Here is a 26,465-nt window from a genome sequence, read left to right on the forward strand (position 1 = left end):
AGTGTAAGCCATGATCGTGGTATTGTCTAACTTCCAGGGACCCTGGGTCCGAAATCTCTGGAGGATTAGATCGCGATCCCGGAAATAAAGGAGATGGGCTATTAGTGGCCGAGGTAGAGCTCCGGGTGGCGGCAGCATTCCCGGAATCCGGTGTGCACGTTCTATTGAAAAGAAGGGTGGTACATCATTAGCCAACACAGTTCCTTCAACCTATTGCTCGAGGAAAAGCTCAGCATTAGTTGTCTCTGCGTGGTGGCCGGGCAGCATTATTCTGTGTACCCACACTGTTGGAGTGCCCTCACTGTTCTTAGGCCAGACCTCGCAGAGCAGTCTCAGCTGTAAAGGAGCATTCCCCCAGCGTGCAGTTACTGGCCCGGCCTCCGCCTTGCTTTCAGCCAGCAAAGTCATAGGCCTGCCTCGGCCATCTTACGCTTCCTGTAGCGCTTACTCACAACACCAAACAGAGTGTAGTGGCTCACCGCCTTCAGTGATCCGCGCCCTACAGGGTAATTTGCTTGTCCTTAAAGGTGCTCCCCTCTGCGCTCGAGGGAAAGCCGCCCACTCTAGGTGCGTGCTCCCCTTAGTCTCTGGACCCCTCCGGCATCTGCTACTCAGCTGGTTTGCGCACCTGTGCTGAATGGCTTACCTCTCTATCTCCTTTCCCTACGGATAACTACGGCGTCTCACGCTCCCCACCGTTGCAAGCAGCCGCAGCGCCTTCAGCCTGCTATTCGCGAGTCGCCGTACGAGTCAGTGCCGCTCTGTCCCCTGTTCGTCCGCTCCTCTATCAGGCAAACCGCGGCCAGGCCTCCTCTCCCTCTGCGTATCGGCTCATGCAGGCCGCACGGACGCCAGGTGCTCCATCCTCCACAGATGGACGGGTCGGGTCAGCGCTGTCAAGATAGCAGCTCCAGTATTTTGGGCGGAGGGGGCAGGTGGGGTTCTGTTACAGGATACCGCTCCAGTCGCCCTTTTAGCCACGCCCCCTAAACTGACACCTTGAGCACAGATTACAAACAATTCAGTTTTGTCTGTCATGCAACGTCTGAGTCTCAGCTACTTTTTGTACAAGCCTTTTTTGATTGTAACACTACCATCAGAAAATGTTGTATTAAATGCATACAAATTACATGGTTTGTTTTACCTACACTTTTAGAAAATGCACCTAAATGTATTTCTAAAAATGTTAAATTCAGTGGGCAGCTTACTTCATTGATATATGGTGAACATAGAATTAATGCTTTAAAAACAGTCATAAACTGGGAGGGGGGTTATACTGTGAGCTCCTGTGTTGATCTGTGAGTGGCTGTGTACTGACTAACATTATTGTAATTTTCTTCTCTGTACCCATTAAGCAAATTATTGTGATATTCTTCTGTGTACCCATTTAGCAAAAACATTGATTTCTCCACGACATGCACGTCTTAATAGATGCGCATTAAAGAGTAAATACTTCGAGAGAACCAAAAATTATGTGGATCAGTAAAGCAGATTAATGATTACAAGGATTACAATCCTATGGCCTCTAATGTATTTTCATAGTGATATTTGTTGTTCCACTCTCCTGTTCATCCTTTGACAGCAAAGAAGAGGAAATCCTGATTAGTGTTGTCCTACTTCTAACCCTCTACAACCTGGACTCATTAAATGATCTACTCTTCTCCTTTTTCTGGTGGTTATTACATTGTGTTGCTCTTATTTTTTCCTTTAGTCATGATCCCATGTATGTCTGCCTATTCTGACAAATGCCAAATATTCCTCTGCTTGTCATATGGGGACAGGAGTCCGTCTCCATTCTCTTGAGATACAGAGCTCACCTCACATCTTGATTGGCAGTCCCCAAATGTCTTGTATTTTTTTCAGGGTGGAGAACCAGACTTGCCCACTGTCTCCAAGATGGTACTCAATGATTGGCAGAGGGGCCGGATACCTTTCTTTGTAAAACCCCCAAATGCAGAGGCTGTTCCACAGGTATGTGTAAATCCAGAGGTAGAGTACATTCAGTTGCACAACCTTTTACTACTTTATCATATTATGAGATACTGCCACTAGTGTGTGAGCTTGTCGGATGCGATTTTCTGTGAAATTTAGTTCATTTAATTTAATGCAACCTTAAAACCTTTGTAGTATTCAACAGCTTATCCTGTTTTAATGTAAAAAAAAGTAAATGATCAAAAATAATCTTTGAAGTTGACCACTGTAGGAAGTTGGCTCTGCATATACTATTTTAAAGTAAGGAATAGTATGCAGAGTCCAAGGGTTCCCCTTAGAGGTAAGATAGTGGCAAAAAGAGATAATACTAATGCTCTATTTTGTGGTAGTGTGGTCGAGCAGTAGGCTTATCAAAGGAGTAGTGTTAAGCATTTGTTGTACACACACAAGCAATAAATATCTTTTCTTAGTTTATTTTAAGAACCACAGGTTCAGATTTTACATGTAATACTTCAAATGAAAGGTATTGCAGGTAGGTACTTTTGGAACTTTGAATAATCACAATAGCATATATACTTTTCAAATAAATCACATATAGCTATTTTAAAACTAGACACAGTGCAATTTTCACAGTTCCTAGGGGGAGTAAGAGTTTGTTAGTTCTTGCAGGTAAGTAAACCATCTACGGGGTTCAAGTTTGGGTCCAAGGTAGCCCACCGTTGGGGGTTCAGAGCAACCCCAAAGTTACCACACCAGCAGCTCAGGGCCGGTCAGGTGCAGAGTTCAAAGTGGTGCCCAAAACACATAGGCTTCAATGGAGAAGGGGGTGCCCCGGTTCCAGTCTGCCAGCAGGTAAGTACCCGCGTCTTCGGAGGGCAGACCAGGGGGGTTTTGTAGGGCACCAGGGGGGACACAAGTTAGCACAGAAAGTACACCCTCAGCAGCACGGGACGGCCGGGTGCAGTGTGCAAACATGCATCGGGTTTCCAATGGAAATCAATGGGAGACCAAGGGGTCTCTTCAGTGATGCAGGCAAGGGGGGGGGCCTCCTCGGGGTAGCCACCACCTGGGCAAGAGAGAGGGCCTCCTGGGGGTCACTCCTGCACTGGAGTTCCGATCTTTCAGGTCCTGGGGGCTGCGGGTGCAGAGTCTTTACCAGGCGTCGGGATCTGGGAGTCAGGCAGTCGCGGTCAGGGGGAGCCTCGGGATTCCCTCTGCAGGCGTCGCTTTGGGGGCTCAGGGGGGGCAACTCTGGCTACTCACGGTCTCGTAGTCGCCAGGGAGTCCTCCCTGAAGTGTTTGTTCTCCACAAGTCGAGCCGGGGGCGTCGGGTGCAGAGTAGCAAGTCTCACGCTTCCGGCGGGAAACGCAGTTGTTTTAAAGTTGCTCCTTTGGAAACAAAGTTGCAGTCTTGGGTGAACAGAGCCACTGTCCTCTGGAGTTCTTGGTCCTTCTAGAGCAGGGCAGTCCTCTGAGGATTCAGAGGTCGCTGGTCCCTGGGGAAAGCGTCGCTGGAGCAGTGTCTTCAGAAGGGGGGGGAGACAGGCCGGTAGAGCTGGGGCCAAAGCAGTTGGTGTCTCCGTCTTCTCTGCAGGGTTTTTCAGCTTAGCAGTCCTCTTCTTCTTAGGTTGCAGAAATCTGAGTTCCTAGGTTCAGGGGAGCCCTTAAATACTAAATTTAAGGGCGTGTTTAGGTCTGGGGGTTAGTAGCCAATGGCTACTAGCCCGGAGGGTGGGTACACCCTCTTTGTGTCTCCTCCCAAGGGGAGGGGGTCACATTCCTATCCCTATTGGGGGAATCCTCCATCTGCAAGATGGAGGATTTCTAAAAGTCAGAGTCACCTCAGCTCAGGACACCTTAGGGTCTGTCCTGACTGGCCAGTGACTCCTCCTTGTTTTTCTCATTATCTCCTCCGGCCTTGCCGCCAAAAGTGGGGCCGTGGCCGGAGGGGGCGGGCAACTCCACTAGCTGGAGTTCCCTGTGGTGCTGTAACAAAGGGGGTGAGCCTTTGAGGCTCACCGCCAGGTGTTACAGCTCCTGCAAGGGGGAGGTGATAAGCATCTCCACCCAGTACAGGTTTTGTTACTAGCCACAGAGTGACAAAGGCACTCTCCCCATGTGGCCAGCAACATGTCTCGAGTGTGGCAGGCTGCTAAAACCAGTCAGCCTACATGGGTAGTTGGTTAAGGTTTCAGGGGGCACCTCTAAGGTGCCCTTTGGGGTGTATGTTACAATAAAATGAACACTGGCATCAGTGTGCATTTATTGTGCTGAGAAGTTTGATACCAAACTTCCCAGTTTTCAGTGTAGCCATTATGGTGCTGTGGAGTTCGTGTATGACAGACTCCCAGACCATATACTCTTATGGCTACCCTGCACTTACAATGCCTAAGGTTTGGCTTAGACACTGTAGGGGCACAGTGCTCATGCACTGGTGCCCTCACCTATTGTATAGTGCACCCTGCCTTAGGGCTGTAAGGCCTGCTAGAGGGGTGACTTATCTATACTGCATAGGCAGTGTGAGGTTGGCATGGCACCCTGAGGGGAGTGCCATGTTGACTTACTCGTTTTGTCCTTACCAGCACACACAAGCTGCCAAGCAGTGTGTCTGTGCTGAGTGAGGGGTCCCCACGGTGGCATAAGACATGCTGCAGCCCTTAGAGACCTTCCCTGGCATCAGGGCCCTTGGTACCAGGGGTACCAGTTACAATGGACTTACCTGCATGCCAGGGTGTGCCAATTGTGTAAACAAAAGTACAGGTTAGGGAAAGAACACTGGTGCTGGGGCCTGGTTAGCAGGCCTCAGCACACTTTCAAATCAAAACACAGCATCAGCAAAAGCAAAAAGTCAGGGGGTGACCATGCCAAGGAGGCATTTCCTTACAGCTGTCTACAGTACCCTACCATTCCCAGAAACATGCATACATCCTTCTGGGAAGTCAGGGGATTTCTGTGCAAAATCATTGGTATCATCTCTCGGGAAATTCCTCTCAGTCCTTTCTCAATTTCATGTCCCAAATATTTAACAGATTTCTGACAATACTGCAATTTCACAGGTGAGACCTTGTGCCCAGACTCTCCAAAATGATTCAACAGGGCAATCGAGTCATGCTTGCACTCATCCCTGGTTTTGGATGCAATCAGTAGATCATCAATGTACTGTACAAGAGTCGATTGGCAAGGTAATTTCAGTGACTCCAAATTCTTCTTCAGAATCTGATTGAACAGGGATGGTGACTCCGTGTACCCTTGTGGAAGCCTACACCAGCTATAGACTTTATCTAGGAATTTGAAACTGAAAAGAAACTGACTATCCTCGTGAAGTAGTACTGAAAAGAAAGCTTGTGACAAGTCAACCACTGTGAACCGCTCTGCCTCGCATGGAATCTGAAACAGTACCACTGCTGGATTGGGTACAATCGGACAGCACTTAACCACCATGTCATTTACTTTTCGCAAGTCCTGCACAACTCATATTTTTCCACATGGCTTTGTCAGTCCCATTATTGGTGAATTACATGGGCTGCTCAACACTTAGAACTCCTTGTTTTAGAAAATCTCCAATTATCTTCCCCACTTTCATTATCACATCTTGCGCCATGTTACACTGTGGAAGTTTCGGAAATTCAACACTTGAATTCCCGAAAGTGATTTGTAGGAAGTTGGCTCTGTATGTGCTATTTCAAAGTAAGGAATAGCATGCACAGAGTCCAAGGGTTCCCCTTAGAGGTAAAATAGTGGTAAAAATAGATAATACTAATGCTCTATTTTGTGGTAGTGTGGTCGAGCAGTAGGCTTATCCAAGGAGTAGTGTTAAGCATTTGTTGTACATACACATAGACAATAAATGAGGTACACACACTCGGAGACAAATCCAGCCAATAGGTTTTTATATAGAAAAATATCTTTTCTTAGTTTATTTTAAGAACCACAGGTTCAAATTCTACATGTAATAGCTCATTTGAAAGGTATTGCAGGTAAGTACTTTAGGAACTTCAAATCATCAAAATTGCATGTATACTTTTCAAGTTATTCACAAATAGCTGTTTTTAAAAGTGGACACAGTGCAATTTTCACAGTTCCTAGGGGAGGTAAGTATTTGTTAGCTTAACCAGGTAAGTAAGACACTTACAGGGCTTAGTTCTTGGTCCAAGGTAGCCCACCGTTGGGGGTTCAGAACAACCCCAAAGTCACCACACCAGCAGCTCAGGGCCGGTCAGGTGCAGAGTTCAAAGTGGTGCCCAAAACACATAGGCTAGAATGGAGAGAAGGGGGTGCCCCGGTTCCGGTCTGCTTGCAGGTAAGTACCCGCGTCTTCGGAGGGCAGACCAGGGGGGTTTTGTAGGGCACCGGGGGGGACACAAGTCCACACAGAAATTTCACCCTCAGCAGCGCGGGGGCGGCCGGGTGCAGTGTAGAAACAAGCGTCGGGTTTTCAATGTTAGTCTATGAGAGATCTCGGAGTCTCTTTAGCGCTGCAGGCAGGCAAGGGGGGGGTTCCTCGGGGAAACCTCCACTTGGTCAAGGGAGAGGGACTCCTGGGGGTCACTCCTCCAGTGAAAGTCCGGTCCTTCAGGTCCTGGGGGCTGCGGGTGCAGGGTCTCTCCCAGGTGTCGGGACTTTAGGTTCAAAGAGTCGCGGTCAGGGGAAGCCTCGGGATTCCCTCTGCAGGCGGCGCTGTGGGGGCTCAGGGGGGACAGGTTTTTGTACTCACAGTCTTAGAGTAGTCCTGGGGTCCCTCCTGAGGTGTTGGGTCGCCACCAGCCGAGTCGGGGTCGCCGGGTGCAGTGTTGCAAGTCTCACGCTTCTTGCGGGGAGCTTGCAGGGTTCTTTGGAGCTGCTGGAAACAAAGTTGCAGCTTTTCTTGGAGCAGGTCCGCTGTCCTCGGGAGTTTCTTGTCTTTTCGAAGCAGGGGCAGTCCTCAGAGGATGTCGAGGTCGCTGGTCCCTTTGGAAGGCGTCGCTGGAGCAGGATCTTTGGAAGGCAGGAGACAGGCCGGTGAGTTTCTGGAGCCAAGGCAGTTGTCGTCTTCTGGTCTTCCGCTGCAGGGGTTTTCAGCTAGGCAGTCCTTCTTCTTGTAGTTGCAGGAATCTAATTTTCTAGGGTTCAGGGTAGCCCTTAAATACTAAATTTAAGGGCGTGTTTAGGTCTGGGGGGTTAGTAGCCAATGGCTACTAGCCCTGAGGGTGGGTACACCCTCTTTGTGCCTCCTCCCAAGGGGAGGGGGTCACAATCCTAACCCTATTGGGGGAATCCTCCATCTGCAAGATGGAGGATTTCTAAAAGTTAGAGTCACCTCAGCTCAGGACACCTTAGGGGCTGTCCTGACTGGCCAGTGACTCCTCCTTGTTTTTCTCATTATTTTCTCCGGCCTTGCCGCCAAAAGTGGGGCCTGGCCGGAGGGGGCGGGCAACTCCACTAGCTGGAGTGTCCTGCTGGGTTGGCACAAAGGAGGTGAGCCTTTGAGGCTCACCGCCAGGTGTTTACAGCTCCTGCCTGGGGGAGGTGTTAGCATCTCCACCCAGTGCAGGCTTTGTTACTGGCCTCAGAGTGACAAAGGCACTCTCCCCATGGGGCCAGCAACATGTCTCTAGTGTGGCAGGCTGCTGGAACCAGTCAGCCTACACAGATAGTTGGTTAAGTTTCAGGGGGCACCTCTAAGGTGCCCTCTGTGGTGTATTTTACAATAAAATGTACACTGGCATCAGTGTGCATTTATTGTGCTGAGAAGTTTGATACCAAACTTCCCAGTTTTCAGTGTAGCCATTATGGTGCTGTGGAGTTCGTGTAAAACAGACTCCCAGACCATATACTCTTATGGCTACCCTGCACTTACAATGTCTAAGGTTTTGTTTAGACACTGTAGGGGTACCATGCTCATGCACTGGTACCCTCACCTATGGTATAGTGCACCCTGCCTTAGGGCTGTAAGGCCTGCTAGAGGGGTGTCTTATCTATACTGCATAGGCAGTGAGAGGCTGGCATGGCACCCTGAGGGGAGTGTCATGTCGACTTACTCATTTTGTTCTCACTAGCACACACAGGCTTGTAAGCAGTGTGGCTGTGCTGAGTGAGGGGTCTCTAGGGTGGCATAATGCATGCTGCAGCCCTTAGAGACCTTCCCTGGCATCAGGGCCCTTGGTACCAGAGGTACCAGTTACCAGGGACTTATCTGGATGCCAGGGTGTGCCAATTGTGGGATCAATGGTACATTTTAGGTGAAAGAACACTGGTGCTGGGGCCTGGTTAGCAGGGTCCCAGCACACTTCTCAGTCAAGTCAGCATCAGTATCAGGCAAAAAGTGGGGGGTAACTGCAACAGGGAGCCATTTCTTTACACAAGCCCCCCCCAGCCCACAGGCCAGGAGACTCAGCCCAAGCTGGGAGAGTCTTCCTAGTCTGTCAGGCGAGGAAGAGTAGGAGAAATAGGCTGGTTAGTTGCAGGGCCTACTCTGCCTTACATCCTTCTGTTCAGGTCATTCCCTTTGGGGAACTGACCTACTTCCACAGTGATAGGACCTAGTCTGAATTGCCTCTTGTCTGCCTCTTCAATGTCTCCACCCATTCTTTCTATTTTGGTCTTAGAGGTATCCACCTCTGCTAACCTTATCTTGGCCAGGGTTACCCCTAGCTTACCCAGAGAGGTTACCCAGAGCTGGAGTAACCCCACCATGACCAATAGGGTCAGGGGGCCTAACTTGCTATTTGGCATGGGGTCAGACCACCATGCTAAGGATAGTGCAGCCATAAAGGCTAACACCCAGCAGAGGCCACTGACAGCTGTCAGTGCCCAGAACCACACCTTTAGCTCTTCACCTAAAAGGGAAGGGGCTAAGTTACAGGCCTCTTTGGGTTCAGGTTGCCTGTCTGCTGTATTAGAGTGGGGGGTTACCACATCTTGTAGTAAACACCCTTCTTCCACTCTTTCTTCTGTTAGCTGAGGAGCCACCCACTCAGGTTTAACAGTTGCCTGACTAGCCAGGACTTCTTGTGGGTCAGGTTGGACTTTATCAGGGCCATTTTTGGAGTTCTCCCCTACTGGAGCAGAATCTCCTTGGCTTGCTGTAACCTTGGCTAAAGGTTGTCCACCCTTCCTACTCTGTTTTCTTTTCTTCTTCTTCTGGGGCCTGCTGGCATTTACTGCAGAGGCAGGACTTCCAGAATCCTTGGGAGAGGACTGGCACTGGACCAGTTCCTCTCTTGGGCTCTGACTAACCTCTGGGTAGTCATTTCCAAGGAGACAATCAAGGGGGAGGTCTGTACTGACTACTACCCTTCTCCAGCTAAGAGTGCCACCCACTTCTATGGGTACTAAAGCCACAGGCCTCTTAGTGACCCTGTCTAGGCTAACTCTTACCCTGGCAGTCTCACCTGGGATGTACTGGTTTGAGAGCACCAGCCTGTCATGCACAATAGTGTGACTGGCACAAGTGTCTCTCAGGGCAGTGGTTGGGATTCCATTCACCAGTAGGTGGTGGAAGTGTCTACTTCCCTCTGGAATCTCCAACTCACCTGTTGGGCCCTGTTTCCAGTTGAAGGCTATGAAGACCTCCTCATCTGAGGAGTCATCTCCCATGGCTACACTGGTTACCCCTGGAATTTTGTTCTGGGGTTTGTTTTTGGGACAAGAAGTGTCCTTGGTGTGGTGCCCAGACTGTTTACAGTTGTGGCACCATGCCTTAGTGGCATCCCAGTTCTTACCCTGGTACCCACCTTTGTTTTGGGTTGTGTCTTGGGGCCCCACCTGTTCTGGTTTTTGGGGGCCTACAGAGGACTCTTTTTCTTTGTTTCTAGTGTCACCCACTTTCTCCTGGGGATTTTTTGTAACCCCTTTCTTTTGGTCACCCCCAGTGGAAGTTTTGGTTACCCTAGTCTTGACCCAGTGGTCTGCCTTCTTTCCCAATTCTTGGGGAGAAATTGGACCTAGGTCTACCAGATACTGATGCAACTTTTCATTGAAGCAGTTACTTAAAATGTGTTCTTTCATAAACAAATTATAAAGCCCAACATAGTCACACACTTCATTTCCAGTTAACCAACCATCTAGTGTTTTTACTGAGTAGTCTACAAAATCAACCCAGGTCTGGCTCGAGGATTTTTGAGCCCCCCTGAATCTAATTCTATACTCCTCAGTGGAGAATCCAAAGCCCTCAATCAGGGTACCCTTCATGAGGTCATAAGATTCTGCATCTTTTCCAGAGAGTGTGAGGAGTCTATCCCTACACTTTCCAGTGAACATTTCCCAAAGGAGAGCACCCCAGTGAGATCTGTTTACTTTTCTGGTTACACAAGCCCTCTCAAAAGCTGTGAACCATTTGGTGATGTCATCACCATCTTCATATTTTGTTACAATCCCTTTGGGGATTTTTAGGATGTCAGGAGAATCTCTGACCCTATTTAAGTTGCTGCCACCATCGATGGGACCTAGGCCCATCTCTTTTCTTTCCCTTTCTATGGCTAGGAGCTGCTTTTCCAAAGCCAATCTTTTGACCATCCTGGCTAACAGGGGGTCATCTTCACTGAGAGCATCCTCAGTGATTTCAGAAATGCTGGACCCTCCTGTGAGGGAAGCAACATTTCTGACTATCATTTTTGGAGACAGGGCTTGAGAGGCCCTGGTCTCCCTATTTAGGACTGGAAGGGGGGAATTGCCCTCCAAGTCACTAATTTCTTCCTCTGTGAAGTCATCCTCAGAGGGGTTGGCTTTTTCAAACTCTGCCAACAGCTCCTGGAGCTGAATTTTGGTAGGTCTGGAGCCAATGGTTATTTTCTTTATATTACAGAGAGACCTTAGCTCCCTCATCTTAAGATGGAGGTAAGGTGTGGTGTCGAGTTCCACCACATTCATCTCTGTATCAGACATTATTTTGCTAAGAGTTGGAAGACTTTTTAAAGAATCTAAAACTGTTTCTAGAATCTAATTTCAAACTTTTAACAAACTTTTAAACTCTAAAAGACAATGCTAAACAGGGACTTAACACACAAGGCCCTAGCAGGACTTTTAAGAATTTAGAAAAATTTCAAATTGCAAAAATGAATTTCTAATGACAATTTTGGAATTTGTCGTGTGATCAGGTATTGGCTGAGTAGTCCAGCAAATGCAAAGTCTTGTACCCCACCGCTGATCCACCAATGTAGGAAGTTGGCTCTGTATGTGCTATTTCAAAGTAAGGAATAGCATGCACAGAGTCCAAGGGTTCCCCTTAGAGGTAAAATAGTGGTAAAAATAGATAATACTAATGCTCTATTTTGTGGTAGTGTGGTCGAGCAGTAGGCTTATCCAAGGAGTAGTGTTAAGCATTTGTTGTACATACACATAGACAATAAATGAGGTACACACACTCAGAGACAAATCCAGCCAATAGGTTTTTATAGAGAAAAATATCTTTTCTTAGTTTATTTTAAGAACCACAGGTTCAAATTCTACATGTAATAGCTCATTTGAAAGGTATTGCAGGTAAGTACTTTAGGAACTTCAAATCATCAAAATTGCATGTATACTTTTCAAGTTATTCACAAATAGCTGTTTTTAAAAGTGGACACAGTGCAATTTTCACAGTTCCTAGGGGAGGTAAGTATTTGTTAGCTTAACCAGGTAAGTAAGACACTTACAGGGCTTAGTTCTTGGTCCAAGGTAGCCCACCGTTGGGGGTTCAGAACAACCCCAAAGTCACCACACCAGCAGCTCAGGGCCGGTCAGGTGCAGAGTTCAAAGTGGTGCCCAAAACACATAGGCTAGAATGGAGAGAAGGGGGTGCCCCGGTTCCGGTCTGCTTGCAGGTAAGTACCCGCGTCTTCGGAGGGCAGACCAGGGGGGTTTTGTAGGGCACCGGGGGGGACACAAGTCCACACAGAAATTTCACCCTCAGCAGCGCGGGGGCGGCCGGGTGCAGTGTAGAAACAAGCGTCGGGTTTTCAATGTTAGTCTATGAGAGATCTCGGAGTCTCTTTAGCGCTGCAGGCAGGCAAGGGGGGGGTTCCTCGGGGAAACCTCCACTTGGTCAAGGGAGAGGGACTCCTGGGGGTCACTCCTCCAGTGAAAGTCCGGTCCTTCAGGTCCTGGGGGCTGCGGGTGCAGGGTCTCTCCCAGGTGTCGGGACTTTAGGTTCAAAGAGTCGCGGTCAGGGGAAGCCTCGGGATTCCCTCTGCAGGCGGCGCTGTGGGGGCTCAGGGGGGACAGGTTTTTGTACTCACAGTCTTAGAGTAGTCCTGGGGTCCCTCCTGAGGTGTTGGGTCGCCACCAGCCGAGTCGGGGTCGCCGGGTGCAGTGTTGCAAGTCTCACGCTTCTTGCGGGGAGCTTGCAGGGTTCTTTGGAGCTGCTGGAAACAAAGTTGCAGCTTTTCTTGGAGCAGGTCCGCTGTCCTCGGGAGTTTCTTGTCTTTTCGAAGCAGGGGCAGTCCTCAGAGGATGTCGAGGTCGCTGGTCCCTTTGGAAGGCGTCGCTGGAGCAGGATCTTTGGAAGGCAGGAGACAGGCCGGTGAGTTTCTGGAGCCAAGGCAGTTGTCGTCTTCTGGTCTTCCGCTGCAGGGGTTTTCAGCTAGGCAGTCCTTCTTCTTGTAGTTGCAGGAATCTAATTTTCTAGGGTTCAGGGTAGCCCTTAAATACTAAATTTAAGGGCGTGTTTAGGTCTGGGGGGTTAGTAGCCAATGGCTACTAGCCCTGAGGGTGGGTACACCCTCTTTGTGCCTCCTCCCAAGGGGAGGGGGTCACAATCCTAACCCTATTGGGGGAATCCTCCATCTGCAAGATGGAGGATTTCTAAAAGTTAGAGTCACTTCAGCTCAGGACACCTTAGGGGCTGTCCTGACTGGCCAGTGACTCCTCCTTGTTTTTCTCATTATTTTCTCCGGCCTTGCCGCCAAAAGTGGGGCCTGGCCGGAGGGGGCGGGCAACTCCACTAGCTGGAGTGTCCTGCTGGGTTGGCACAAAGGAGGTGAGCCTTTGAGGCTCACCGCCAGGTGTTTACAGCTCCTGCCTGGGGGAGGTGTTAGCATCTCCACCCAGTGCAGGCTTTGTTACTGGCCTCAGAGTGACAAAGGCACTCTCCCCATGGGGCCAGCAACATGTCTCTAGTGTGGCAGGCTGCTGGAACCAGTCAGCCTACACAGATAGTTGGTTAAGTTTCAGGGGGCACCTCTAAGGTGCCCTCTGTGGTGTATTTTACAATAAAATGTACACTGGCATCAGTGTGCATTTATTGTGCTGAGAAGTTTGATACCAAACTTCCCAGTTTTCAGTGTAGCCATTATGGTGCTGTGGAGTTCGTGTAAAACAGACTCCCAGACCATATACTCTTATGGCTACCCTGCACTTACAATGTCTAAGGTTTTGTTTAGACACTGTAGGGGTACCATGCTCATGCACTGGTACCCTCACCTATGGTATAGTGCACCCTGCCTTAGGGCTGTAAGGCCTGCTAGAGGGGTGTCTTATCTATACTGCATAGGCAGTGAGAGGCTGGCATGGCACCCTGAGGGGAGTGTCATGTCGACTTACTCATTTTGTTCTCACTAGCACACACAGGCTTGTAAGCAGTGTGGCTGTGCTGAGTGAGGGGTCTCTAGGGTGGCATAATGCATGCTGCAGCCCTTAGAGACCTTCCCTGGCATCAGGGCCCTTGGTACCAGAGGTACCAGTTACCAGGGACTTATCTGGATGCCAGGGTGTGCCAATTGTGGGATCAATGGTACATTTTAGGTGAAAGAACACTGGTGCTGGGGCCTGGTTAGCAGGGTCCCAGCACACTTCTCAGTCAAGTCAGCATCAGTATCAGGCAAAAAGTGGGGGGTAACTGCAACAGGGAGCCATTTCTTTACATGATTTTAATAGGTTCCACTCCTTTAATCAATTCCACTTCCTTTTCTGTCAAGTCCCAAGCTTTCTCCTTTACGGTTCCCCGTAACTCTGCATGCAACTCCTTTATAGTGAACATCGGGAAAATTTCAGTCGATGGGTATTCTTCATAAGCATTATTGAATACTATGGCTGACGCCTGTTCCTCCTCATCGCTATTTGTTTGGACTTCTATCCCTGCATCTGTACACTTTATAGAGCATTTAGTCTTGCACAAGTCTCTGCCTAGCAAGGACACAGGACTTGAATTACACACCACGAATCTATGCAGTCCCAAATTATTTCCAGTTTCGACTTGCACTGGTTCTGTGATAGGATTCGTTAACTGTCTATTCTCTACTCCCACAACCTGAACTGTCCTTCCGGAAAGAGGTAAATTCAATACTTCCACACTCCTCACTGTGTAGCGTGTGGCTCTGGTATCAACTAAGAATGAGACCTTGTGTCCCATTACATTTTTCTTCACAAAGTCATCTCTGATCTACCTCTAGGGACGCAGCAAGAATGCAGGCTCCCTCATCCGAACTGTCACTCATCCATCCATTGTTTACTTCATCCTCACTGTGAAATGGGAACTGGTGTACTGTATTGTTACTATTATCCTGTCTGTGACCTGTTGAGTAAGCATAACTTGTTGCTGTTCCATCGGTGCTTGGGGTATGTGCATTTGCTGTCTAGGCACCATAGAAACCTGCTGCTGTACTGGTGATGAAGGAGTAAATTGTGCTCGAGGCACCTGCAGCTGTTGTACAGGCGAGAAATTCTGACTTCGATTTTGAGCATTTGGAACTATGCCCCTCATTTTTGGGATCCTTACAGTTTGGACTGCACCAACATCACTTTGCTGAACCATTCCTTCCTGCACCATCAATGGGCACTCCCGCTTCCAGTGTCCCACGTTTCCGCACAAATGACATGGCAACATCTTTTTCATACCCTGCATGTCATTCTGAACAACCATAGGTCCTAGATCCGGACCGCGCATCATATCCATTCCGCGTCCTCTACCCATCACTTGAGGTTGAAACATGACAGCTCTCTGTTGCAGCGGCATCAGCGGCACTAAAGCTCCTTGTTCTCCTGATTGGCCTTCCTTAATCTGCATCACCATTGCTTTTTCTTTCAATTTCTTTTGTTTCAATTCGATCTCATCACTACAATATTGAGCATACTGCAGCACCTCATCAATCTGCTTTGCCTGCAAGCCAATCAAATGATTCTTAATCATCTGCCCTGCTTCAGGTCTCAACCCTTCAACAAATCTGAACACAAAATATAACATGTCTTTTGGTTCAACTGCTTCCTTGCCACTGTACTCTTTAAAAGCCTTCAGTAACCTTTCATAGTAAGTATGTATTGACTCTATAGACTCCTGGACTGTCCTATCAATCCACTGCCAATCAATGTTCTTAGGAGAAATCCTAGTCTTCAGGAACTCAATCACTTTATAATAATTCTTCATGACCTCAGGTGACAGTGCGCCTGTAACCTTGTCCCTCTCGGGTTCACTTGTTGGCCAGTCTACTGCCCTCTTACACTCAACCCATAAGTCGGCTGGAACAACTATCGCCAATAGTGTTCAAGTCTTCCCATAGAAATTTAGAGAGCTTCACAAACCTCTCAGTCTGCTGATAGCATTCAACTGGCTTCTCTCTCAACTTGGGATAATCATTCGTAAAAGACAATATGTCACTTCTGTGGCATGGGACATGAACAAATTGACCCCTCGGAATTTCTCTCATCTGAAGCATTTTGACTGATTCCCCTTTCTCGGCTCCCTCCGCTCCTTCTTGGGAATCTCGTTTTCGTTTCTCTTTTTTCTTTGTCCATCTGCCTTCCCACTTTTCTAACGCTCCCCAGATCTGTGCACTCTGCAGTAAGTCCTTTAAATGTGCCTTTGTTCCAGCTGATCTCGTGTTCAAAATCCTTTGCCTCAAAATGTAATCTGTAACTTTGTCTCAACTGCTTCGTTGTTTTAAGATTAGTGTCCTACTTCTCTGCCAATTCCGCTGACCTCTGGGGTATTTTCTCTACCTCTTTTTTGATCCTTGGGCATAAATACCTCAGCTCTTCTTCAGTATAGGATTCTAACCTATTCATTCCCATTGTTCCCTCAACTAACTCGTTTGCCTCAATATTTAATCCCACTCGGTTCAGCTGATCTTCCCCTTTTGATGCACTTTGTGAAGAATTTAGACTATCCAGCCAATTATTTAACTGCTGAGCTGTTAACCCTTGCAATGAAATATTACTCGCATTCTGGGCTGGCAGCTGCTGCGCCATTGTGCCCGAAGCTTGCGGTATCAGGAGTCTCGGGCTCTGATTTGCATTAGAGACATTTACCGCATCTGGCAATGCCACAAGAGGACTAAAACCCATAGAAGGGTCTAGGTTCACCAAAACCCTATTCTGCAGATTATGTCCATTGTGTTGAATCCCCCGCTTCCCTTCTCACAAGACTCTCTGACATGTCAGTTTGTTCCTCTGTTTCCGTTTTCTTCTGTGCATATAAAGGCACCGCTGGACCAACAGTAATCGGTAGCAATATTGCATCTGGAGCTGCCCTTGCACCTACACCTTGTGCGAGTGGTACTCCCATTGCCGGATTCATAACTGGTGTAGAATCAGCCGAAGTTCCTGCCAACGGGGTAAACTTTGACATACCTGTGTTGAGGGTAACAACATTGGTGTTGGGTCTGTTTGAATCAACATTGGCTTCAGAAGCACCTGTTTCCTTGGCACCATGATATTTGAAACAGTCTCAAGAACTGGTACATCTGGATAAATCCTCTGTACTGAAGGTGGGTGCCTGACCTACAGTACTAGTTCCTGCAACAGGTGTACTTTGTACTGCCCCTGGTAACTGCCCTCCTTCTGCTTGTACAGCGCCCGAAGCTCCCTGGGATGTTCCAGTCGTGGCAGGAGGGGCAGTAGCATTAGTTCCCGGACCCCCTGCATAGGTTGTCCTGGGTGGAGGACTATCTCTTAGCAACTGCGTAATGAGATCCTCAACATCCGAATCATCATCATCATCATCATCTACATAAGACTTTTTCCTTTTTTTCTTTCTCTCGCTCTCCTCTTCCTTGGCACTATCCCCTTTCTCTGGCTCATCGCCCTCTGTAATAGCTGAAAACATTTTAATCTCTTCCATAGTTGCCATTCTCCATCTCTTTTGCTCCCAATCTCATCTAGCTTCCGCTAGTGACTTTTCTACTTTCTTCATCCTTCTATTGAACTTCAGCTCTTGCTGCTGTCTGGCCACTAGCTCCCAAACTGCTAAAGCCTCGAACTGTGCTGGTCTCGGCAATGGCTTCATATCATACAATGATAATCGCAGCTGATCCAAAATTCTCAAATTAAACGTTCCATGTTCCGGAAAAGCTAATGTCCCTTTATTCTTAGTCAATTTATTCCCTTCACCCATTTACTCAACCAATTGCCTCTTAAGGACGGCTGCCAATCCGGTCGCGGCTCTGCTCACTAACAGACCTATCCCAGCGTGGCACACACTGACGTCACACTGACACACAGCAGCTGACAGTCTTGAGGCTTGTCTTCCTCACCTCGATTTTACTCAACTATTGCAATTTTTGCAAGTACCTTTACCAAAATAATAACTAAACAAACCTGCTGGTTTACTACAGGAAGGGACACAATCACTTCAGGGACCTTACGGATTTTGACTAATAGCTCTTTCTAGCTCTTTAGCTGTTCCTCTTTCTCAGTCCCCCACATTCGCAAGCAAAATTCGACCCACAAACTCCACTCTCAACTGATCAATGGGTCTGTCCTGGTGCTCATAGGACTCACCAAATCTCAGTCAAAGCTTCTTTTACTCAACTGCCACGCTGTAGGAAGTTGGCTCTGTATGTGCTATTTCAAAGTAAGGAATAGCATGCACAGAGTCCAAGGGTTCCCCTTAGAGGTAAAATAGTGGTAAAAATAGATAATACTAATGCTCTATTTTGTGGTAGTGTGGTCGAGCAGTAGGCTTATCCAAGGAGTAGTGTTAAGCATTTGTTGTACATACACAAGACAATAAATGAGGTACACACACTCAGAGACAAATCCAGCCAATAGGTTTTTATATAGAAAAATATCTTTTCTTAGTTTATTTTAAGAACCACAGGTTCAAACTCTACATGTAATATCTCATTCGAAAGGTATTGCAGGTAAGTACTTTAGGAACTTCAAATCATCAAAATTGCATGTATACTTTTCAAGTTATTGACAAATAGCTGTTTTAAAAGTGGACACTTAGTGCAATTTTCACAGTTCCTGGGGGAGGTAAGTTTTTGTTAGTTTTACCAGGTAAGTAGGACACTTACAGGGTTCAGTTCTTGGTCCAAGGTAGCCCACCGTTGGGGGTTCAGAGCAACCCCAAAGTCACCACACCAGCAGCTCAGGGCCGGTCAGGTGCAGAGTTCAAAGTGGTGCCCAAAACACATAGGCTAGAATGGAGAGAAGGGGGTGCCCCGGTTCCGGTCTGCTTGCAGGTAAGTACCCGCGTCTTCGGAGGGCAGACCAGGGGGGTTTTGTAGGGCACCGGGGGGGACACAAGTCCACACAGAAATTTCACCCTCAGCGGCGCGGGGGCGGCCGGGTGCAGTGTAGACACAAGCGTCGGGTTTTCAATGTTAGTCTATGAGAGATCTCGGGATCTCTTCAGCGCTGCAGGCAGGCAAGGGGGGGATTCCTCGGGGAAACCTCCACTTGGGCGAGGGAGAGGGACTCCTGGGGGTCACTCCTCCAGTGAAAGTCCGGTCCTTCAGGTCCTGGGGGCTGCGGGTGCAGGGTCTCTCCCAGGCGTCGGGACTTTAGGTTCAAAGAGTCGCGGTCAGGGGAAGCCTCGGGATTCCCTCTGCAGGCGGCGCTGTGGGGGCTCAGGGGGGACAGGTTTTGGTACTCACAGTATCAGAGTAGTCCTGGGGTCCCTCCTGAGGCGTCGGATCTCCACCAGTCGAGTCGGGATCGCCGGGTGCAGTGTTGCAAGTCTCACGCTTCTTGCGGGGAGCTTGCAGGGATCTTTAAAGTTGCTGGAAACAAAGTTGCAGCTTTTCTTGGAGCAGGTCCGCTGTCCTCGGGAGTTTCTTGTCTTTTCGAAGCAGGGGCAGTCCTCAGAGGATGTCGAGGTCGCTGGTCCCTTCGGAAGGCGTCGCTGGAGCAGGATCTTTGGAAGGCAGGAGACAGGCCGGTGAGTTTCTGGAGCCAAGGCAGTTGTCGTCTTCTGGTCTTCCTCTGCAGGGGTTTTCAGCTAGGCAGTCCTTCTTCTTGTAGTTGCAGGAATCTAATTTTCTAGGGTTCAGGGTAGCCCTTAAATACTAAATTTAAGGGCGTGTTTAGGTCTGGGGGGTTAGTAGCCAATGGCTACTAGCCCTGAGGGTGGGTACACCCTCTTTGTGCCTCCTCCCAAGGGGAGGGGGTCACAATCCTAACCCTATTGGGGGAATCCTCCATCTGCAAGATGGAGGATTTCTAAAAGTTAGAGTCACCTCAGCTCAGGACACCTTAGGGGCTGTCCTGACTGGCCAGTGACTCCTCCTTGTTATTCTCATTATTTTCTCCGGCCTTGCCGCCAAAAGTGGGGCCTGGCCGGAGGGGGCGGGCAACTCCACTAGCTGGAGTGTCCTGCTGGGTTGGCACAAAGGAGGTGAGCCTTTGAGGCTCACCGCCAGGTGTGACAATTCCTGCCTGGGAGAGGTGTTAGCATCTCCACCCAGTGCAGGCTTTGTTACTGGCCTCAGAGTGACAAAGGCACTCTCCCCATGGGGCCAGCAACATGTCTCGGTTTGTGGCAGGCTGCTAAAACTAGTCAGCCTACACAGATAGTCGGTTAAGTTTCAGGGGGCACCTCTAAGGTGCCCTCTGTGGTGTATTTTACAATAAAATGTACACTGGCATCAGTGTGCATTTATTGTGCTGAGAAGTTTGATACCAAACTTCCCAGTTTTCAGTGTAGCCATTATGGTGCTGTGGAGTTCGTGTTTGACAGACTCCCAGACCATATACTCTTATGGCTACCCTGCACTTACAATGTCTAAGGTTTTATTTAGACACTGTAGGGGTACCATGCTCATGCACTGGTACCCTCACCTATGGTATAGTGCACCCTGCCTTAGGGCTGTAAGGCCTGCTAGAGGGGTGTCTTACCTATACTGCTTAGGCAGTGAGAGGCTGGCATGGCACCCTGAGGGGAGTGCCATGTCGACTTACTCGTTTTGTCCTCACTAGCACACACAAGCTGGCAAGCAGTGTGTCTGTGCTGAGTGAGAGGTCTCCAGGGTGGCATAAGACATGCTGCAGCCCTTAGAGACCTTCCTTGGCATCAGGGCCCTTGGTACTAGAAGTACCAGTTACAAGGGACTTATCTGGATGCCAGGGGCTGCCAATTGTGGATACAAAAGTACAGGTTAGGGAAAGAACACTGGTGCTGGGGCCTGGTTAGCAGGCCTCAGCACACTTTCAATTGTAAACATAGCATCAGCAAAGGCAAAAAGTCAGGGGGCAACCATGCCAAGGAGGCATTTCCTTACACAACCCCCCCCCAAACGAAAGAGGATGAGACTAACCTTTCCCAAGAGAGTCTTCATTTTCTAAGTGGAAGAACCTGGAAAGGCCATCTGCATTGGCATGGGCAGTCCCAGGTCTGTGTTCCACTATAAAGTCCATTCCCTGTAGGGAGATGGACCACCTCAACAGTTTAGGATTTTCACCTTTCATTTGCATCAGCCATTTGAGAGGTCTGTGGTCAGTTTGAACTAGGAAGTGAGTCCCAAAGAGGTATGGTCTCAGCTTCTTCAGGGACCAGACCACAGCAAAGGCCTCCCTCTCAATGGCACTCCAACGCTGCTCCCTGGGGAGTAACCTCCTGCTAATGAAAGCAACAGGCTGGTCAAGGCCATCATCATTTGTTTGGGACAAAACTGCCCCTATCCCATGTTCAGAGGCATCAGTCTGCACAATGAACTGCTTAGAATAATCTGGAGCTTTGAGAACTGGTGCTGAGCACATTGCTTGTTTCAGGGTGTCAAAGGCCTGTTGGCAGTCCACAGTCCAGTTCACTTTCTTGGGCATTTTCTTGGAGGTGAGCTCAGTGAGGGCTGTCACAATGGATCCATATCCCTTCACAAACCTCCTGTAGTACCCAGTCAAGCCAAGGAATGCCCTGACTTGAGTCTGGGTTTTTGGAGCTACCCAGTCCAGAATAGTCTGGATCTTGGGTTGGAGTGGCTGAACTTGGCCTCCACCTACAAGGTGGCCCAAGTAAACCACAGTTCCCTGCCCTATCTGGCATTTGGATGCCTTGATAGAGAGGCCTGCAGATTGCAGAGCCTTCAAAACCTTCCTCAGGTGGACCAGGTGATCCTGCCAGGTGGAGCTAAAGACAGCAATATCATCAAGATAAGCTGTGCTAAAGGACTCCAAGCCAGCAAGGACTTGATTCACCAACCTTTGGAAGGTGGCAGGGGCATTCTTTAAACCAAAGGGCATAACAGTAAACTGATAATGCCCATCAGGTGTGGAGAATGCTGTCTTTTCTTTTGCTCCAGGTGCCATTTTTATTTGCCAGTACCCTGCTGTCAAGTCAAAGGTACTTAGAAATTTGGCAGCACCTAACTTATCAATGAGCTCATCAGCTCTTGGAATTGGATGGGCATCTGTCTTGGTGACAGAGTTGAGCCCTCTGTAGTCCACACAAAACCTCATCTCTTTCTTTCCATCTGTGGTGTGAGGTTTGGGGACTAAGACCACTGGGCTAGCCCAGGGGCTGTCAGAGCGCTCAATGACTCCCAATTCCAGCATCTTGTGGACTTCCACCTTGATGCTTTCCTTAACATGGTCAGACTGTCTAAAGATTTTGTTCTTGACAGGCATGCTGTCTCCTGTGTCCACATCATGGGTACACAGGTGTGTCTGACCAGGGGTTAAGGAGAAGAGTTCAGGAAACTGTTGTAGGACTCTCCTACAATCAGCTTGCTGTTGGCCAGAGAGGGTGTCTGAGTAGATCACTCCATCTACTGTACCATCTTTTGGGTCTGATGACAGAAGATCAGGGAGAGGTTCACTCTCTGCCTCCTGATCCTCATCTGTTACCATCAACAGATTGACATCAGCCCTGTCGTGGAAGAGCTTAAGGCGGTTTACATGGATCACCCTTTTGGGGCTCCTGCTTGTGCCCAGGTCCACCAAGTAGGTGACCTGACTCTTCCTCTCTAGTACTGGGTAAGGGCCACTCCATTTGTCCTGGAGTGCCCTGGGAGCCACAGGCTCCAGAACCCAGACTTTCTGCCCTGGTTGGAACTCAACCAGTGCAGCCTTTTGGTCATACCAAAACTTCTGGAGTTGTTGGCTGGCCTCAAGGTTTTTGGTTGCCTTTTCCATGTACTCTGCCATTCTAGAGCGAAGGCCAAGTACATAGTCCACTATGTCCTGTTTAGGCTCATGGAGAGGTCTCTCCCAGCCTTCTTTAACAAGGGCAAGTGGTCCCCTTACAGGATGACCAAACAGAAGTTCAAAGGGTGAGAACCCTACTCCCTTCTGTGGTACCTCCCTGTAAGCGAAAAGCAGACATGGCAGGAGGACATCCCATCTCCTTTTGAGTTTTTCTGGGAGCCCCATGATCATGCCTTTTAATGTCTTGTTGAATCTCTCAACTAAGCCATTAGTTTGTGGATGGTAAGGTGTAGTGAATTTATAAGTCACTCCACACTCATTCCACATGTGCTTTAGGTATGCTGACATGAAGTTGGTACCTCTGTCAGACACCACCTCCTTAGGGAAACCCACTCTGGTAAAGATACCAATGAGGGCCTTGGCTACTGCAGGGGCAGTAGTCGACCTAAGGGGAATAGCTTCAGGATACCTGGTAGCATGATCCACTACTACCAGGATATACATATTTCCTGAGGCTGTGGGAGGTTCTAGTGGACCAACTATGTCCACACCCACTCTTTCAAAGGGCACCCCCACCACTGGAAGTGGAATGAGGGGGGCCTTTGGATGCCCACCTGTCTTACCACTGGCTTGACAGGTGGGGCAGGAGAGGCAAAACTCCTTAACCATGTTGGACATATTGGGCCAGTAGAAGTGGTTGACTAACCTCTCCCACGTCTTGGTTTGTCCCAAATGTCCAGCAAGGGGAATGTCATGGGCCAATGTTAGGATGAACTCTCTGAACAGCTGAGGCACTACCACTCTCCTAGTGGCACCAGGTTTGGGGTCTCTGGCCTCAGTGTACAGGAGCCCATCTTCCCAATAGACCCTATGTGTTCCATTTTTCTTGCCTTTGGACTCTTCAGCAGCTTGCTGCCTAAGGCCTTCAAGAGAGGGACAGGTTTCTTGTCCCTTACACAGCTCCTCCCTTGAGGGTCCCCCTGGGCCCAAGAGCTCAACCTGATAAGGTTCAAGCTCCAAAGGCTCAGTTCCCTCAGAGGGCAGAACTTCTTCCTGAGAAGAGAGGTTCCCTTTCTTTTGCTGTGTTGCAGTTGGTTTCCCAACTGACTTTCCTGTTCTCTTGGTAGGCTGGGCCATTTTTCCAGACTCCAGCTCTACTTTTTCACCCCGTGCCTTGCACTGTGCTCTTGTTTTCACACACACCAGTTCAGGGATACCCAGCATTGCTGCATGGGTTTTTAGCTCTACCTCAGCCCATGCTGAGGACTCCAGGTCATTTCCAAGCAGACAGTCCACTGGGATATTTGAGGAGACCACCACCTGCTTCAGGCCATTGACCCCTCCCCATTCTAAAGTTACCATTGCCATGGGATGTGCTTTAGTTTGATTGTCAGCATTGGTGACTGTATAAGTTTTTCCAGTCAGGTATTGGCCAGGGGAAACCAGTTTCTCTGTCACCATGGTGACACTGGCACCTGTATCCCTCAGGCCCTCTACACTTGTCCCATTAATAAAGAGCTGCTGCCTGTATTTTTGCATGTTAGGCGGCCAGGCAGCTAGTGTGGCTAAATCCACCCCACCCTCAGAGACTAGAGTAGCTTCAGTGTGGACCCTGATTTGCTCTGGGCACACTGTTGATCCCACTTGGAGACTAGCCATTCCAGTGTTACCTGGATTGGAGTTTGGAGTGGAACTTTTCTTGGGACAGGCCTTGTCTCCAGTTTGGTGTCCATGCTGTTTACAGCTATGACACCAGGCCTTTTTGGGATCAAAGTTTTTACCCTTGTACCCATTGTTTTGTGAAGAGGCTCTGGGCCCACCCTCCTGTGCAGGTTTTTGGGGGCCTGTAGAAGACTCTTTACTATTTTTAGTTTTGGTTGTCTCATCACCCTTCTGCTGGGGAGTCTTTGTGACCCCTTTCTTTTGGTCACCCCCTGTTGAAGTCTTGGACACCCTTGTCTTGACCCAATGGTCCGCCTTCTTTCCCAATTCTTGGGGAGAAATTGGTCCTAGGTCTACCAGATGCTGATGCAGTTTATCATTGAAACAATTACTTAACAGGTGTTCTTTCACAAATAAATTGTACAGCCCATCATAATTATTTACACCACTGCCTTGAATCCAACCATCTAGTGTTTTCACTGAGTAGTCAACAAAGTCAACCCAGGTCTGGCTCGAGGATTTTTGAGCCCCCCTGAACCTAATCCTGTACTCCTCAGTGGAGAATCCAAAGCCCTCAATCAGGGTACCCTTCATGAGGTCATAAGATTCTGCATCTTGTCCAGAGAGTGTGAGGAGTCTATCCCTACACTTTCCTGTGAACATTTCCCAAAGGAGAGCACCCCAGTGAGATCTGTTCACTTTTCTGGTTACACAAGCCCTCTCAAAAGCTGTGAACCATTTGGTGATGTCATCACCATCTTCATATTTAGTTACAATCCCTTTGGGGATTTTCAACATGTCAGGAGAATCTCTGACCCTATTTATGTTGCTGCCACCATTGATGGGTCCTAGGCCCATCTCTTGTCTTTCCCTCTCTATGGCTAGGATCTGTCTTTCCAAAGCCAATCTTTTGGCCATCCTGGCTAACTGGATGTCCTCTTCACTGGGGTTATCCTCAGTGATTTCAGAGTTGTTGGTCCCTCCTGTGAGGGAGCCAGCATCTCTGACTATTATTTGTGGAGTCAGGGCTTGAGAAGCCCTGCTCTCCCTAAGTAGGACTGGAGGGGGGGAATTTCCCTCCAAGTCACTATCTTCATCCTCTGAGTTGCCATCCTCAGAGGGGTTGGCCTTTTCAAACTCTGCCAAAAGCTCCTGGAGCTGTACTTTGGTAGGTTTGGGGCCCATTGCTATTTTCTTTAGTTTACAGAGTGACCTTAGCTCTCTCATCTGTAGATGGAGGTAAGGTGTGGTGTCGAGTTCCACCACATTCACATCTGTGCTAGACATTATGCTTCTAAAAGTTGGAATACTTTTTAAGAAACTAAAACTGGTTCTAGAATCTAATTCAAACTTTTACCAAACTTTTAAACTCTAAAAGAAATGCTAAACAGGATCTAACACAAGGCCCTAGCAGGTCTTTTAAGAATTTAGAAAACTTTTCAAATTGCAAAAATCAATTTCTAATGACAATTTTGGAATTTGTCGTGTGATCAGGTATTGGCTGAGTAGTCCAGCAAATGCAAAGTCTTGTACCCCACCGCTGATCCACCAATGTAGGAAGTTGGCTCTGTATGTGCTATTTCAAAGTAAGGAATAGCATGCACAGAGTCCAAGGGTTCCCCTTAGAGGTAAAATAGTGGTAAAAATAGATAATACTAATGCTCTATTTTGTGGTAGTGTGGTCGAGCAGTAGGCTTATCCAAGGAGTAGTGTTAAGCATTTGTTGTACATACACAAGACAATAAATGAGGTACACACACTCAGAGACAAATCCAGCCAATAGGTTTTTATATAGAAAAATATCTTTTCTTAGTTTATTTTAAGAACCACAGGTTCAAACTCTACATGTAATATCTCATTCGAAAGGTATTGCAGGTAAGTACTTTAGGAACTTCAAATCATCAAAATTGCATGTATACTTTTCAAGTTATTGACAAATAGCTGTTTTAAAAGTGGACACTTAGTGCAATTTTCACAGTTCCTGGGGGAGGTAAGTTTTTGTTAGTTTTACCAGGTAAGTAGGACACTTACAGGGTTCAGTTCTTGGTCCAAGGTAGCCCACCGTTGGGGGTTCAGAGCAACCCCAAAGTCACCACACCAGCAGCTCAGGGCCGGTCAGGTGCAGAGTTCAAAGTGGTGCCCAAAACACATAGGCTAGAATGGAGAGAAGGGGGTGCCCCGGTTCCGGTCTGCTTGCAGGTAAGTACCCGCGTCTTCGGAGGGCAGACCAGGGGGGTTTTGTAGGGCACCGGGGGGGACACAAGTCCACACAGAAATTTCACCCTCAGCGGCGCGGGGGCGGCCGGGTGCAGTGTAGACACAAGCGTCGGGTTTTCAATGTTAGTCTATGAGAGATCTCGGGATCTCTTCAGCGCTGCAGGCAGGCAAGGGGGGGATTCCTCGGGGAAACCTCCACTTGGGCGAGGGAGAGGGACTCCTGGGGGTCACTCCTCCAGTGAAAGTCCGGTCCTTCAGGTCCTGGGGGCTGCGGGTGCAGGGTCTCTCCCAGGCGTCGGGACTTTAGGTTCAAAGAGTCGCGGTCAGGGGAAGCCTCGGGATTCCCTCTGCAGGCGGCGCTGTGGGGGCTCAGGGGGGACAGGTTTTGGTACTCACAGTATCAG

General features: G+C 48.6%; 1 protein-coding gene across 1 annotated transcript in view; it reads left to right on the forward strand.

The window, feature by feature from the left end:
- GNL2 (G protein nucleolar 2) overlaps positions 1 to 26,465 on the forward strand; it is a 359,926-nt gene that overhangs the window by 280,961 nt on the left and 52,500 nt on the right. The window contains exon 12 of the mRNA XM_069223882.1: positions 1,864 to 1,971. Coding sequence (XP_069079983.1) covers positions 1,864 to 1,971 — 108 coding nt within the window. The remainder of the gene's footprint in view (positions 1 to 1,863; positions 1,972 to 26,465) is intronic.

This window comes from Pleurodeles waltl, chromosome 3_1 (genome assembly GCF_031143425.1).
Source record: "Pleurodeles waltl isolate 20211129_DDA chromosome 3_1, aPleWal1.hap1.20221129, whole genome shotgun sequence".
NCBI classification, from domain to species: Eukaryota; Metazoa; Chordata; class Amphibia; order Caudata; family Salamandridae; genus Pleurodeles; species Pleurodeles waltl.